General features: G+C 45.0%; 2 protein-coding genes across 2 annotated transcripts; both read right to left on the bottom strand.

The window, feature by feature from the left end:
• Positions 1-365: 365 nt before the first annotated feature.
• SFXN4 (sideroflexin 4) lies at positions 366-9,058 on the bottom strand. The gene is made up of 14 exons (XM_064663665.1): positions 8,945-9,058; positions 8,785-8,850; positions 8,411-8,485; positions 8,039-8,065; positions 7,901-7,955; positions 7,599-7,624; positions 6,127-6,177; positions 5,975-6,040; positions 5,821-5,889; positions 4,470-4,560; positions 3,441-3,556; positions 3,041-3,126; positions 1,853-1,967; positions 366-766 (listed from the first exon to the last, which is right to left on the bottom strand). The coding sequence occupies exons 1-14, from the start codon at positions 8,981-8,983 to the stop codon at positions 689-691; spliced, it is 960 nt and encodes a 319-aa protein (XP_064519735.1). The 5' UTR covers positions 8,984-9,058; the 3' UTR covers positions 366-688.
• Positions 9,059-10,285: 1,227 nt separating this feature from the next.
• On the bottom strand, positions 10,286-16,120 carry PRDX3 (peroxiredoxin 3). Its single transcript, XM_064663668.1, has 7 exons — positions 16,053-16,120; positions 15,907-15,982; positions 15,682-15,823; positions 14,806-14,941; positions 12,580-12,683; positions 11,565-11,730; positions 10,286-11,081 (listed from the first exon to the last, which is right to left on the bottom strand). The coding sequence occupies exons 1-7, from the start codon at positions 16,086-16,088 to the stop codon at positions 11,028-11,030; spliced, it is 714 nt and encodes a 237-aa protein (XP_064519738.1). The 5' UTR covers positions 16,089-16,120; the 3' UTR covers positions 10,286-11,027.
• Positions 16,121-16,174: the final 54 nt, after the last annotated feature.

Genomic DNA, 16,174 nt, shown 5'->3' with positions numbered 1-16,174 from the left:
ATGGCCTCAGTGTGAAAAAACCAAGTTGTAAAGCTCAAGGGGCATCAGGCCTCACAGCTCCTTCCAGGATGTTGAGAAAGCCAGGAATTAATTGGCAGTCAAGTTTGACACCCATTTCCTGAACACTTCTTAAACAACTAAATTTAGCCAATATTACATTGCCATCAGGGTTGCTTTGCCTTAGTATCACTTTAAGGGCTGCCTCACTCACTCATGTCTCATCCTTGAAATGGGTGTTGTTAAATACACTGAAACACACAAAATGTTCTGAGAAGAACCAGCTTGACTTTACCCAAAGGAGTGTTGTTAAAGCCTTCCCCAGCTGTGTTCCTGGAAAGCAGTGTGCCAAAACCTGCAGGACAAACTTGTGTACTCAACAGTCTTTTAATGAAGGAATCAATCACCTGAGGAAGCACAGAACACAGGCTGTGACAAACACTGTGTTATGGTGCTTTCTGGTACAAATGCCACTTCCAGCATCAAGTGATGGGTGTGTTTCTGCCCCCAGGATGGGGCTTGCAGAGCCCTGGTGCCAAGTTCTGCCTCTTTACAGGCCACACCATCATACACCAAATCTGGTACATAGGCCACCACAGATCCACCATTCAGTCCCAAATGCCAGTGGGTTTGTTGGTGCATCCATCATTCCCTTCAATCAGAGCACATGTTTATAAAGGAAAGCCCATCTCTAAATCCCCCTGTTGTAGAACAGCTCTGTTTCTTCTGTAGATGACAGAATCTCTGGCTCAAGGTCTGCTCTCTTTATCTGCAAGGGACAGGAAAAGGGAATAACACCACCACAGCCTGGTAAACATATGTGAAGTATATGTTAAGCCCTTGTGCACCTTGCACAAATTCAGTATCTGGGATTTGGGGCTCTTTGTTTATTTGAGGGATTTTGTTGTTTTGGGGCTTTTTTTTTTTTTGCTTCTCCAACATTTTCTACATGTGCACACATAAGGGAAAAAATACCCTTTATTTACGAACAGTGACATTATCTCCACTTACTATAGAATCATGGAATCATTTAACGTTGGAAAAGACCTTTAAGATCACCCAGTCCAGCCATAAATACATTTGGGTGACAGCCAGAAGAACTTCTGCTGTGGGCTGGGTAATTGGGAAGCCCAAAGGGAACCAACCAACCAACACTATCAGTACATCACTTCTCACAAGTCCTCTCACTTATGTTCTGTTTACCCTTACTGTCGTAAGAAATTAAGAAATCTTAAAAAAAAATAAATTAAATGCCAGAAACTTTAGGCAAATATAAGAAACCTGTGAAAATTGCAAGGCCCCAGTCTGTGATTTTCTGAGAATGTTCACACAGTGCTGATAAGAGGGAGGAAATAAATGCTTAAGGAACCCCAGGCTCCTCTTTCCCAGGGAACAGATTACACTTCCCATTTGAGCAAGGCAGAGTGAACAACTGTCACATGAGTTAATTTACCTCTCCACTGAGTTCATACTGACTCTGCATGAAAGAAAAAATTCTCATCTACATCCTTCCTTTCTCCTGCAGGACTGCACACAGTGCTGGAAGAGCCTTGGCTTAAATCTTCAAGACAGTCCTCCTGACCTTGCTTGCTTCAGACTGTCGTGAAAGTCTGTTAAATCTACATTGAAAAGTGTAAATATAAATAACACACAATGCAACTCAGAGCTAGAAGGTCCTGTGAGCCTCTGCCTAGTACATGGGCCTTCACAAGCAGCCTTTCCACTGCCCATTTTGGATGTACCACATTAATCCTGTGGATTTTTTCATATGTGGCCCTCAGGCTGCTGGCCATAGCTCTGGAAGGACTATTTAATACCACAATAATCCTAAATCAATTCCTATGAAAGGACTTACCTCCCCACACTGTGGGAACATACTGAGTGAGACTGGCACCATCCCTGCTAGGACTGATGTAATCAGAACCATTCTCACTGCAGCCAAAGCATGAGGATTTTTCACCAGTTTTGCTCTGTCCAAGACATTGAAAAAGTATGTCAGTTTGGGCTTGAAAAATAATCTGACAGTGACACAAAGAGTATTAGCCACTATTTTACTGGTTGAAATTGCACTGAAAGCAGTAATAACCTATGCTTACGGATCCTAAAGATGTTTCCTAACTCCATTCCCTATGTTCTTATTCCTAACTTCCTGTGCTTTCCCCTTGTTTTGTATTTGGCTGCAGCGTTTTCCAAGCCCAGATTGTCAAAATGAAGAAATAAGCAAGACCAGAGTGAACAAAAGGAGAGAAGGTGCATTAGTGCTTTAAAGTGTCTCGGTCCTTTGATTAAGAGTTTTCTTGCATTACCCTCTTTCCTTTCACATTTAGCTCCTGTGGGCAATCCTACTTTGCTTTGTGCAAAAATTTATTACTTGACATATATTTAAAGTTTTATCTTACATCTCTATTTATGTCTTTTGCTAACAGGAGTCCCATAAGGTAAAAAAGGGGAGAGGGAATCAATTCAGGTGATACCAAATTATATGACATAGATGATCCCTACCTGTACTATTTACACCACAGAAATTACCCCTACCAAAAGCTCATGGCAGGCTAGGAATTTTCTCAGAAAGCATACAATGTATTCTTCCTAGAATACAGGGATTTAAAATGTTGCAAAAGCAAGAATGTGTTTTACAACCTATGGAAAACACTTTGAAAGCTGGGATCCAGCTTTTGCTGGATCAAGTGCCACATTACCTCTTCAAAAATACAAGTCTGAGCTACGTGCTGGGAACAACCTTGACACAGACCCTGGGACTCAGATCAAGGTAGGGAATGTAGGTGCTGGGAAACAGCCAGTCAGGAGAGCACAAACATGTTCCCTGCATGGGAACAGAGAGGAAAACCACAGTCTGGCACAACCTCCTGCACACCCTCAAAGCACAGATGCAGACATAACCAGGTTCACTTGCTGATCTAAAAGAATCACAGTAGCTGAGCAGAACTTCCCAGGCAATCCCTTCTACCAGGGCACACAGGAATACTGCAAACCCAAGAGAAAACTGAGCAGGCACCCCCAGCCCCTCTGCAGTGCCTCTTACCTTTGCACAAAGTGCACAAGCACTTCTGGCAGGAAGAATGTTGTCCCAAACAAGACTGCTCTGGACAGGGCTGTTTCCCTAACAGCCTTCAGGGAGAGAGAAAAACAAATACTGTTAAAGCTCTCTGCAGCTTCAAACACTGCCTGCTTCTGGGAGCACTTTTTTATCTAATACCTTGGAGTTCCAAACAGCTGAATGGGGGATAAAAACATTTATTACAGGAATTCTTCCTTAAATGGAAACTAAGTGGCAAATACTCCACTTATCACTAAGAAATACCTTATATTGGTGCCATAATGAGTTTTCTTGCTATGATAATAATTTTGCTGAGACTTGCTTTTTCTAAGTTATGCTGAACTTCATACAATTGGTTATACCTTCTGGGCATCCTAACCCTTACCTTCTCACCAGCATTCCGTGACACTCCTACAACCTTGCCATTCCTGTCCATCACTTCTATTCCATTCTCAAATTCTGGGCTTCTCACCACTGCTGCAGTAAATGCACTCGTCAGACCTGCAGGGTTAAAGAGGACTTTGCTTTAAAAGATCCAAAAGGACTTTCTTGATAGTAACATTCATAATTATGTGCATCTTACATTTCCAGTTCAACTGTTCACAACTGAATAACCTGGTAGCTTAAGAGACTGCCCAGTAAAAACCTACTTGGGATCTTAATCTTTGTTTCAGAAGCTTGAGCGAGACTGTAAGGCCCCAAACCCAAAAGGTGCTTTGGAAAACTCTGGGTGGACATCTGATATAAGTCAGAACAGAGGAGATGACATGTTTCAATTTTCCCAATTTCCCCCTATGAAAGGCCAAAAATTTTTTTAATGTCAATAGAAACATAATTAATGACATCAAACAGTTAAACTTGTCCTGGTGCAGCTTCACTGTGGCAGTTGAGCTGTCCCAGTAATGAACCGAGTCCCACTTCTTTGCAAGGTTAATGATATTCTGGTGTTACACCTCTCCCTTTCTGCACTCCCAGCAGTTTTGCAGCCCCAGCCTGAGTCAGGAACTCTGCCTGTGCATACCCAGGGCTGTGTCACACTCTGGTGTCACCACACCAGGTCATGGCAGTGCCAGTGCCACTGCCTCCTGGCAGTCCTGATGGCTTCAGGTGTATGTGCAAGCCAAAGAAACCTTCCAAGTGCATCCCTGGGGATCTCTGGAGAAACACTGGCATGTCATGTGTACAAAGGTCACGAGGGGGCTCTGCAGCTCTGAAGCTGAAACCAGCAAGACTCAAACGAGGTCAGCAACAGTGTTCAGTGAGCATTAACCTGCACAGAAAGGAGGGGGCCCAGCAAAGGCAGCCAGAGAAGAAACAGCAAGACCACCCCTGTTCCAGGGCAAGAAAACTCTGCAGTCAGGTGGGCAAATGGCCCTCAGACCAGCTGCACAACACACAGTTTCTTTCTACTCACCAAGCAGAGGAGCAGGTAGAAGTTTTCTGATGATCAGTTGTGTCAATGGACTCTTCAACGTGTAACGATTCATGAAAACAAGAGGGAAAGCCTAAGGCACAGGGAGGAAACAGGACCTTTATTAAGAATGTGCAGCATGTCAGTATGTGCAACAGGTCAGGAAAATAAATCTGTGCTTAGTACATAGTTACCATCTATGAAAATAAACAAATGCCCTGGTTTAATATTCCGACAAAGTACACACATGTTCTCTAGGTACTGTAATCACTGTAAGTGCTTGTAATCACTCTTTAGATAAGAATACAAAATATTATAATAAAAACAGCATTAAACATTATTATGTAGAGGACAGCAGCAGTGGGAACACAAAAACAGAAAAAAGAAAACAGTTACCTCTGACTAATATTCCTTGGACATTTGTCCAGCTGCCTCGTGTCACATATTGCTCTCTCCCTCAAACAGGAAACCTGGCTTACTTCTGTATTTTTCCTGATTCTCTGCAGTTTCAGCCCAATTCTATAATCCCATAATACAGTTGCAGGAAGTTTCATTTAGGAATGAATGGCCAGGACACCAGCTGCCCCTCAGAGTCTCCCTTGGAGGACAAAGGGAAGAACTCCCACCATCACCCAGGGCATAGCTGCCTCCCCAGACCTCTGTAACCCTCAGCTCTGCTGGCCCAACTGTTTTGCCCAGTGGACAGAGGTGAAAATCTTTCTACCAGAAGCAGGAACAGTTGCATTTTTCTGCCAGAAGGCTTATGAAAATCACTGCTGCGTGTGGAGAGTGAGGAGAGGCATTTTGTGATGAGTGTCAGGAGGATACCAGAGTTCATTCTGATGTAGCAAACTCCAGAAACCACAAATTCCTGTTCTGGTAGAAAGCACAGCCCTCAGCTACCTAACCCTCCTGGAAGGCCAATTTAGTGCAGTATTTTCACAGCTATGCTGTTGCTGGGATCTGAGCAAACTCTATCCAATACAGATGCCTGCAGATTTCACCACATTTAGAGCAAGACAGATCTCTTCCACCACGTCAAAAATAAACTACGACAACCCAGTGGCTTTCTCTGTGTTTGTCAACCCTGGCCAGTTCCTCTCACCACCTGTTTGCTAAGCTTGCCAAGTAATAAAGAAAATGACATAAGAGGAAGCAGCAGAAGAAGCCAATCAAGATCTTGGCTGATAGATGATGATCAGAAAAAATTCTTATTTGGAACAGTTTTGTGACAGGACATCAGAATAGAGCATCAGAGCACGATTCTGAAGGGCAACTGGCAGTGTGATTACCCCAGTGCCTACTCCTTCTCAGGAGAGCTTATGAGGAAAGCAATCACTGAGCAAATACATACCCCAACACAGGCTGCATAGGAGATGGCTCCCAAGCCAGAGAATATCTGCTTTTGCTGAAGTGAGTACTCCTAAGGAGGGCAGAAAAAACACACTGCATAAGTACATCTGCAAAACACTTGTAAATCAAGTTCAAAACTGAAAATTGACACATACTTCAGCCTTTGGGGTTCCATTGCCATTCAACAGGGTGAATGCTGTGGTATATGTGTGAAACACAAACTGCAGAAACAAAGAGATTATAAAGAAAAACGAATTCAGCACTGAGACCAGAAGACCCATAAAAGTAAAAAGAAAGAGGCAATTACCTGGAAAAAGAAAGTTGACTTTGCCTCGTGCTGAAGAGCTGAAAAGATGACCTAAGAGAAAAACCCCACAAGAAAATTAGGTTTGATGAATGTAGAAGTTTTTGGTGCAGAAGCACCAAGGGAACTGCTGTGGTACTATTGGCAGCAGTGTCAAAGGCTTCACTCAGTGCCCAAAGTCATTTGATTTGATTCTAGGCTATGTTTTCTTGTTACAAAGGTGACATGCTCACGTTTTCTACCTAATATAAAACACAGAAACCTATATAAAACACAGAGAGACAGTTGTTAAAACACTATGTGTAAGAATATTTGAGCAAGATGCCTTCTTACCCAAAATAAAAAATGTACTTGTACCCGTGAAGCTTAAATAGATGCAAATAAAATAACTCAGGTAATAAAAGTGTAGTTAAAAAACAGAATGAGAAAGGGTCAGCTTGGTTTTGCTGGGACTATAAATACTAGACCTAACTGCTCTAAGAGCAAAGATTTTAGCAGTTACTTGCCAACTCCTTCTCAAATTCAGACAGTGAATAAGAATTCAGTTTTAATAAACTACAGCCTTTCTTGAGTTCTGACCTACCAAGCTCAAGGTGTGGAGCACTCACAAAGAACAGTCAGTCAAGATAAAGCAAATATTGAATAACAGGAAAGCAGAGAATCTCCAAAGCCTCAGAGGAGCATCAGTAATTCATTTAATATTAGTGGATCAACTGTCTTTATTATTAGTACCACCACTGAATCCAACCATACCTATGAAGGAGCATTAAGCTGTAAACATCATAAAGAAGTATTTCTGTTAATTTTATTACTGCTCTTAGTGAATTTAACAGCCACCAAGACTTTCACTATACTTCCTAGTAGCAGCATATAAGTTCATGCTGTAATCTCTACATGGGCTGATGAATCTCAGCATGTTTATCATAGTCCAAACCCAAAGACATCTGAGTGAATAAACATGCATATCATTCCAGGTACAAGTTTTATGAAACAAAATGGTGCAATTTTTCAGCACAGCAACAGGAGTTTATTTTTATATCTTTGGTAATTTATTGACAACACCATTTCCTACTTGCAAATGCACGATCTGCATAAGAAAAAATTCGTATTCTGGGCCCAAAACACAGAAACACGAGGCACCAAGTCCTTCCTACTGCAGTTCCAGATTTTTGAGTTTAAACAGACCAAAACTAGGCCTTTCTCTTGATGCTGAATGGTTTCACCTTGCATCAGGTGAACAATCTCTTGGAATGCTGCTGAAGGAAGGCAGCTCACAGGTTTGGACAAGGAGGGTTCTTTAAGGGCTCAATTTCCAGGTTACTCAGCACTTCCCATAAAACAGATGTCTCTTAAACAGCTTGTGCTGGAAGTACAGTGAAGCAGCCCAAAACCTTCCACTCCCTCCCTCCAACCCCTGGCTATGGAAAAATATAAGCCTTGCCAGATGCACACTGGTATCTGTCATGGTTACTCACCCACGGAAGAGTTACGGGCACGAAAGCTAAAAATTAAAAAAAAAAAACCAAGAAAACTTTATTTCAGTAAAAATAACTGCTGTGAGTCTAGATGAGCAGATAAATCATGAGAAAAATTCCTCAAGAGGAACACAGGAATAAATAAATCTTCCACAGATATGACAAAAGTCTACAAGTAAAAGTCTACTTGCTTTTCTATATGGAGAAGAGTATCTCTGTAGTATCACAGCAGCTATTTACTACAAGCTATTCCCCCTTGAAGCTTCAGTCACATACACAAAACTTCATTTAAGGGAATTTACCTGGAGGTCTAAACAAAACAGGAATTATGTCGTTGGTATCAGGATGTACACTGGACTTAAAAAAAAAAGGCAAATTAGAACACCTTTGCCATACTTGAATAAGGAAAAAAAAAATTTCTAAATATTTGGTAAACTTACCAGGCTTAGCAAGAAGGCTTGTCTTGTCTAAACAATTTGAAAATTCGGTTAGTAATCAAATTTTAGAAGAGACTGCATAAAAACTTCTTTCTATATTTATTATATCTCTCTTTCTAATAACTTGCTTTTATGTGAAGTGCTGTACATTGGTACATTTAATTATTTTTTACCTAAAATTTCTCTCCATATAGTCCTTGTTGAATATAAGATACACCCCGTGTGCTGGGTGACAGCACCAAAGCACACACTATGGTAGAACAGAAGATTAACTTTAAAAACTTTAACTAGTAGGTATTTTAAAACAAAAACCAATTTAAATATGGCTAAAAACCTAAGCATTTATGTTAAGACTTTAACTGCACTCCAAAATACCTGATTATTGTCTATGGGCTCACTTAGGGTCTTCTCCTTCATCTGTATTAATAACCTGGCTCTTTTTATTTCATCCTGCATTTGAGAGAAAAATCAGAACAAACAAAATATAACTCAGATTTCAATATTCTGAAGTGCAATACATCGGTTTGAAACCACTCCCCCTTGTCCAATCACTCCGTGCCCTTGTCCAAATCCCGCTCCAGCTGCCCCGCAGCCCCTCCAGGCAGCGGAACATCCCCTTTCCCGGCACATTTCTCATCCTTCCTGTGCCCTCAGCAGCCCCCGCAGTGCCGCGGTTTGCGGGCCCAGCACAGCGCGGTCCGCCGGCTCGGTCCCTCATGCCCAGCCCGTTCCGTGCCCCCGGTACTCACCGAGGACTTCAGGAGCAGCAGGGGATCCAAGACATCCGCCCAGAGGAGAAACCTCTGGAAGAAAGACTGAGGGAGACACGGTCGGGAAAGACAAGGCGTTGTTTAGAGACAGCCCGGCCCCTCCATCCCCCCATCCCTGCCCCGTGCCCCCGCTCCCGACCTGTCCCTCGGCCCTCCACAGCCGCAGGTTGGCGTCCATGGAGCCGCGGCGCCGGAAGAGCGCGGCCGGGCCGGTCCGCCCGCCGCACGCTCCGCCCGGGCACGGAGCCGCGATCCCCGGGGCCGGGAAAGGACGGATCGCCTTTTCCCAGTCCAGCGGCTTCCCCCGGCAAGGCAGAGCCAAGGCGCAGGGCTGCAGGGAAAGCCCCCCCCCGGTGCTTTGGGGTGAGCGAGGCAGCGGGAGGACACGGCCAGGCGAAGCCGGTGTGTGGCTGCCCCGCGGCCTCTCAGGCACAAACCGGCCCCCGGCACCTCCGGGGCTGGGTTTGGGTCCCTGAACTCTGCACGGAGTTCATTACAGGTACTGTAGAGCCAGAATCACAGAATCAGTTGATTGGAAAAGGTTGGAAAAGACCTCTGAGATCATCCAGTCCAAACCACAACCCTTGTCACCCAGACCAAGGCACTGAGTGCCACGTCCAGTCTTCCTTTGAACACCTCCAGGGATGGTGACTCCACCACCTCCCTGGGCAGCCCATTCCAATGTCTAGTTTCTGTGGAGAAATTCCTGCTCATGTCCAACCTAAACCTCCCCTGGCACAGCTTGAGGCCATTTCCTCTCCTCCTGTCCCTTGTTCCCCGGGAGCAGAGCCCGACCCCCACCTGGCTGCACCCTCCTGTCAGGGAGTTGTAGAGAGCAATAAAGCCTCCCCGAGCCTCCTTTTATCCAGACTAAACGCCCCCAGCTCCCTGAGCTTCTCCTCATGGGGCTCGTGCTCCAGACCCTTCACCAGCTTCATTGCCTTTCTGTGGATTTACTCCAGCTCCTTAATGTCCTTCCTGCACTTAGGGGCCCAAAAGTGGGCACAGCACTTGAGGTGCAATGAGTATCGGGTTTATTGGAAAAATTACACGGTTACATTTCATCAAACAACCAAACACTGGGACTGAAAACAGATTTGCCTGTACTAGAACCTGGAGCATCACCAGGAACTGCACCACGTCATTTTCCCATCCTTTGTCACATCGCAGCATCAATACCCATTACAAAACTAACTTAGGACAAAACCCCTTGGCCAAGGTGGTTCCCTTGTGCTTCTTTGCTCAAAAGGATGGAAGATGAAAAACAGACACCCACTGAGCCTGGTACTGATTTATCCAGCCCTCCAGCAGCACACCTACTGCTGACTGTCTATGGCCTGCTCCCCACAGGCAGCTGTGAGTTGCTGGCTGTGAACAAACAGCAATACAGGAGAGTTCCTAAGGCAATGCAACACATTCAAAATAGAGAAACAGGACTCTTAGGGGGAAAAGTGAAAGAAAAGCAAAGCAACACACCTGCTGCTAGTCAGTGTTAAGATTATTTTATTATAGCTAGAGATAGGCTACATTGGTTTCAAGCAATACAAGAGTCAAGCAAGTTCAAATGAGAGGAGTTGCCATTAAGCTCCAATAAGGACACTATGGGGGTTCAAGTTTTTACCATCTCCCAAACAAATGAAAGTTCTTCATGCTTGTTAATGCTTCCTGTGTAGCTGCACAGCAGTTTTGACTATATGCAGGATTAAAATGGCATATATTTACATTCACGTTTTAGTGCATTTACACACAAAACCAATGATTTAGTACCTTGTTACATTCATCTCCTTCTCTGCAAAATTCATTAAAAACAAACCACGCACCACAATTTTATCTCATGTCTTGTCCACATTGTTTCAAACCCCTGTTACAGAACTTAATGTCATGTGAGAAAAGGAAATGCAGGACACTTTCTGGTCCAAAACTAGTTAAGGAAAGAGGAAAAGCCAGTGTAAGGTAACTGTACTTTGTGTATTCATCACATTGAGGAAGATGACTAGTGGTCACAGAAATTCATGAAGCTAAAATTGCAAAGTGGGGGGAAAACCTTAATTTTTACCCTTCTGTTTAAAGTAAGACAAGGGAGTCAGTAGATATTTCAGCATTTAATTTCTTCATAAACATGAGAAAATGAAAACTTTTATTTTCAATTTTTACAATCACAGCTGCTTTCCTAACGTCTTCAGTTTATGGTAACTAAGAGCTTTGTCCACATATTTAAGTGCTTATGTATGCACCTTCTCAAAATATTCTTTAGAACCTTCTGGGCTTGGTTTGATCTGTAAAGAAAAGAAAACTTAATTATTATTTGCTACAGAGAAGATAAAAAAATCACATATTTGACACTTTATCCAAGAAAATCCATGCATATTTTACAAAAACAATAGGCTGTTTCTGCATTTGGTTGAAAAATGAAAGCCTAAATGATATACAAGCTGCTTCTTGAAAATTTTAAGTAAATAACACATTTTTCCAGTTGGATTAAATTCCAAGGCATTAAATCAGTAAAAAATCTGACGTCGGTGGAGAGTGCAAGTCAAATTTAGAGTTTTAAATACAATTTGCATCTCCTAAAGGGAAACCAGTGATTTTCTTCACAGAAATCCCACATTTAGCACCGTACAGACAGACTGAACCTGAGGTTTAGACAGCAGGCACAGGCTGAGTGAAGCCCCCGGTGCTGCAGCAGCTCCCAGCCCTGCAGACACGCACACACAGGTCAGTGTCTGTACTCAGAGCAGGGGGATTCAGCAGGCACTGACCGTCGGCGAGTCTGGAGTCCAGTTTGCCGGGCAGACCTCTCCGTGCGTTTCCACGAACTGGAACGCCTTCACCAGCCGCAGGGTCTCCTCCACGCTGCGCCCCACGGGCAGGTCGTTGACGCTCAGGTGCTTGATGACCCCGTTGGGATCGATGATGAAGAGACCTCTGCAATCGAGCGGGAATTTAGGGAACGCGAGGCGCATTCCGAGCCCGAACACAAGCAAAGGGATGGGCTGTTCCAGCAAGGTGGTTATTCCTAGATGTGGTTATTCCTAGGTACCAAATGCTGTACTGCTGCTCTTAAGTGATATCTTGTTTGTTAGTGACCAAAAGCCAGGAACCAGCCAACTGCTGTGGTACTGTGAAATCACAAAGTATGCATAAAGACCAATCGAGACAGATGTACAGCAAAGGCAGAACTCATAACTCCACCTGTACTTCAAAACTGGTACCTGGCATCCTTCCCATGTCTTTCTGATCAAATCTGAAGGTATTCAGTAAAGAGCTGATTATGCATCAAGCTACTAAATTAAATCCTGTTGGATATAAGCACTTGTGAAAACCAAAGTCCCAATCTTACCATACTATTTAACTTAATCTGTCAGCAAACAGATGTCAGGAGTTCCTGATCCAAAGATGGAATCAGGAAGTGAAAGTCTCCAGAAGACTGCTATCTAACCCATTGTTTCTTGGGGACTACTATTGAAAAAAATTTAAGAAACTGCTTTTCTATGCTACTCTTGTTTTCCTTAGAGACATGGAGTTCTCCCCTCTCTTGGAACTGTTTTTCCCCTGCATGCACTGTCAGAGAGGCTGGAACCATTCTGAGCTTCATGGCCATAATGGCCACGTGCCCTTTTCCTAGGGTGGGATCCAGCAGCTCTGCAGCAAAAATGACATCTGTGGGTCTTCATTTGATCCTTGTGCTGTTTCCCCCACAGGAGAGGACTGGGCAGCTTTCCTTGGTTTAGACTGGGCTGTGTCATAACAGAGTTCCTGGAAATCATGCCTTACCTTAGTGCTATGCCAGGTCCTTCTAGCAGCACTCCATAGTCACGGGAGATTTGTTTGGTGAGGTCTGACAGAACTGGAATATTCATTTTGCCCAAACCGCCACTCTGGAGGAGAGTAAGATTCCATTTGGTTACAAAACACTTGGATACTCTTTAGGGTAAACTCACTCAAAACACAATCATTCCATTTGTTCCATGAAAGGAACCAGGAGCGGGTGTTGTTGTTTGGGTTTGTTTTGTTTGTTTTGAAGTAGTCAGAAACATTTGGTTTCTTTGCAACATGAAAACCTGTTTTGCACTGAGCAATTTAGAGCTGCATATTTTGGTGGTAAAAGGCAACCAATGGCAACAGTCACAAATTTTCAGGAAAATTTCCATTGTACTCTAATCAGGAGCTTTGAATACAAAAATTTCTACTGCATATTTAAGTATTCAGAATTAAATAAGATGAACATGGTGGGGAGGGAAGGGAAAAGTGCATATTGTGAACAAACAAATGTTGAAGCACAAGTCTTTGGGCACAGGTCTTACGAGGAACGGCTGAAGGAGCTGGGGCTGTTCAGCCTGGAGAAAAGGAAGCTCAGGGGGGACCCTGTCACTCCCTAAAACTCCCTGACAGGAGACTGTAGTGAGGTGGGGGCCAGTTTCTTCTCCCAGGTAACAAGTGACAGGACAAGAGGAAATGGCCTCAAGTTGCACTAGGGGAGACTCAGATTGGATATCAGGAAAAATTTCTTCCCAGACAGGGTTGTCAAGCATTGGAACAGACTGCCCAGGGCAGTGGTGGAGCCACCACCCCTGGAAGTGTTCAAAAACCATGAGGATGTGGCACTTGAGGACATGGTTAGTGGTGAACATGGTGGTGGTGCAAGGTTGATGGTTGGACTTTATAATCCTAGAGGTTTGTTCCAACCTTAACGATTTTATGATTCTAAGCACACACGCTCGGTATGTCGGAGTTCTGCTGCTCTATTCAGTGCATGCATTTTTTTTTTTCTTCTCCTCCCACAAATCAATTTAAATACTATTTGGAGAGTCAAACAAGATTTCTTTCAGTTTTGCTACCTACTGGAACTGCAAGAGAAATAAGCTCTCTAACCTTGAAACAAGGCTGGAGTTTGTTAGCTTTGCTATTCCTGGCATCACCAGTGAATCACTGTGTAATCTCAGTCACTCAGACCCTGATCCTCTGGCTGCAACAGAGTTCTCACAGGCAGAGCTTCGAGCACAGATGTCAGAGAAACCAAGGCCTCAGTTTCTCTGGGTGTCAGCTTCCTTTCAGCACCATCATGGAATTCCTTCCCCCCTGTGCAGGGTGTTTTGCTACACATGCACCTGAGCAGCACGGCTGGCACACACTGAGCAGCTTTCCGATAAATCCACAAAGTCAGTCCACAACCACATTTTAGAGCTTTGAACAAAGCATTCAGAGAATAAACATCCTTGATAGGCTCAGCCAAACTGTATTAAATCCAGCAAACTTCCCTGGCTCCCCTGCATGTCACAGCAGTGCCTGAAGGCACCCAGCCTGTGAGCACTCCTGCACACTGCTGCCCACACGGGTCGTGGCTGATTGCACAGCCTGCACCTTCCTGTGACACCTGTGATTCTCTACAACTAACTCAGCTGGTGAGGTCCTTCATGCAATTAAGAGCATGTATTTTATATACATCTGAAAGAGGCTTCTCTCCAGTTCAAGGCTGTTTTCTCACTTTCTTTCCCTAAAGAAAGCCAAACCCCTCCATTTACACTGCAAGAGCAGAACCCTTTCAGCAAGTGAGAGTTAATAATACAAGTGCTCCAATAAACTGGTGGTTCTTCTGCTTCCCTTCTGAAGCCACCACTGTTAGGCACTGCATAACAATAACAACTAGACAGCTGCTGTTCATTTTCTGTCATAGTTTCTGTGCACTATCAGCTGTAACAGATATCTTAGGGCTGTGACATGTACACTGAGCATTTGTCTTTTGAGATAAATGTACAAGAATAAACATTACTATCAACAGAGCAAAACATGTTAAAAAAAACAAGTAATTAAGAAAAAGAGAAAGAAAACAAAGACTGATGTCAGAATTATGTCAACAAATGTAGAAGTTAATCACATGCCACTTTAGGCAGTCTATTAAAAAATCAGTGTTGGCACAATTATTTATTCAATTCCTCTGGAGCTCTTGTGAAAAGAAACCAAACCAACAGAAAAAGCCTGAAACAGACGGTTGATTCATACCTTTCGTGGTGTATTTATCCAGGCCAGATGACAAAAATGAGAGTCCACTGAAACTGCCACCACTTCACAGTTCACATCACGAAATTCATTTGCTTTGTTGCTGAAAGCCACGATTTCGGTGGGGCAGACAAAGGTGCTGGGTGGGAGGAGAGATCAGGCTGTAAATGGTTCTACAGTCCTTTCCGGGAATTTTTTAGAAACGCCTCTCATGTCTGTTTCGAGGCACTAATGCAGCAGAGCGTTTTCTTTAGCCCGGTAATTTTAACCATGTTTCCTGTTCAAGATTAGTTTCAGTCTCAAACCAACAGTCAAGGCTGTGGAGCTGGCATGCCAGTTTCCATAACAGATTCTTTGCAAAGATGAAGAAACTGCCTCTGCTAGGCACTCTCTAAACAGAGAGATTTTGGAAACTATGGCAGGAAGGACTGCAGGTTAAACCCTCCCCCGTGTGCCTACCAGGATGCTCTTCGAGATTTAAGTCTTCTGACAGACTTAACCCCATCGGGTCACATTTTGCCTTGCAGCCATGAAGCTGCAGTTCTGCTGGCCCTGCTGCTGCCTAAAGGGGAGTCTCCAAGGCAGCCCCAAATACCCTCAAACCAAACACCCTCACCCTTGGGGTCTGACCGTAAGAGGAACCACATCCACCCCCTGAGGCAGTCCCTGCAGGCAGAAGATGCTCTCCCGCCACCATATCCACTGCTTTAACACACAGTGGCCATTTGTCCCCAGTCTAATCACCCACGCTCTAGAAACAGGCACATCTGCCTTGCAAGACCGGCCCAAATCGGGTAAAACCAGCGACGACCCGCCGCGCCTGCGATGACCTTCAGCGGGGCGGGAGGCCCACCGGGACGGGGAGAAACCCGCACTCACAAGTCCAGCGGGTAGAAGAAGAGAACCAGGTATTTCCCCTTGAAATCATCCAGGCTCAGCTCCTTGAACTCTCCGTTCACCACGGCCGTTCCCTTGAAGAACGGGGCGTGCTGTGTCACGGCCGGGCCGAGCCGCGCGGCGCCTGCGGGGCAGAGCAGGGAGCTGGGGCTGCGGCCGGGCCCGGCATTGCCGCGGGCGCCGTTCAGCCCGTCCGTCCGCACTTACCGGCGCTCAGGGCGCGGCGGGCGCAGGGCGGGGGCAGCGCCGTCACCCTCCTCCCGGCGGCGGCAGCGACGGGCACCTGCGGGGGACAGGGGGTCAGAGCCGGGCCGGGCCCGCCGGGCAGGGCCCGCGGGCGGGCGGGCACTCACCGCGGCCCGCAGGAGCCTCCCCAGCGCGGCGGCCATGTCGAGCGGCGGGCGGGACGGGGGGACGGGCACGACGGAGGGACGGGCACGATGGAGGGACGGGCACGATGGAGGGACGGGCGGGC

Source organism: Pseudopipra pipra, chromosome 8 (genome assembly GCF_036250125.1).
Source record: "Pseudopipra pipra isolate bDixPip1 chromosome 8, bDixPip1.hap1, whole genome shotgun sequence".
Classification (NCBI taxonomy): domain Eukaryota; kingdom Metazoa; phylum Chordata; class Aves; order Passeriformes; family Pipridae; genus Pseudopipra; species Pseudopipra pipra.
The sequence above is the reverse complement of the archived record's forward strand: the minus strand, read 5'-3'. Positions and strand labels throughout refer to the sequence as shown.

Excerpts from the sequence above, each read along its gene's own strand:
- PRDX3 (XM_064663668.1), bottom strand. The coding sequence starts at position 16,088 with ATGGCCGCCGCGCTGGGGAGGCTCCTGCGGGCCGCG. Across the intron at positions 15,983-16,052 it reads GGAGGCTCCTGCGGGCCGCG|GTGCCCGTCGCTGCCGCCGC; the intron begins GTGAGTGCCCGC and ends TGTCCCCCGCAG. Across the intron at positions 12,684-14,805 it reads GGATAAATACACCACGAAAG|AGTGGCGGTTTGGGCAAAAT; the intron begins GTATGAATCAAC and ends ACTCTCCTCCAG.
- SFXN4 (XM_064663665.1), bottom strand. The coding sequence starts at position 8,983 with ATGGACGCCAACCTGCGGCTGTGGAGGGCCGAGGGACAG. Across the intron at positions 8,486-8,784 it reads TGCTGCTCCTGAAGTCCTCG|GATGAAATAAAAAGAGCCAG; the intron begins GTGAGTACCGGG and ends TCTCAAATGCAG. Across the intron at positions 767-1,852 it reads TGTTCCCACAGTGTGGGGAG|ATAAAGAGAGCAGACCTTGA; the intron begins GTAAGTCCTTTC and ends TGTCCCTTGCAG.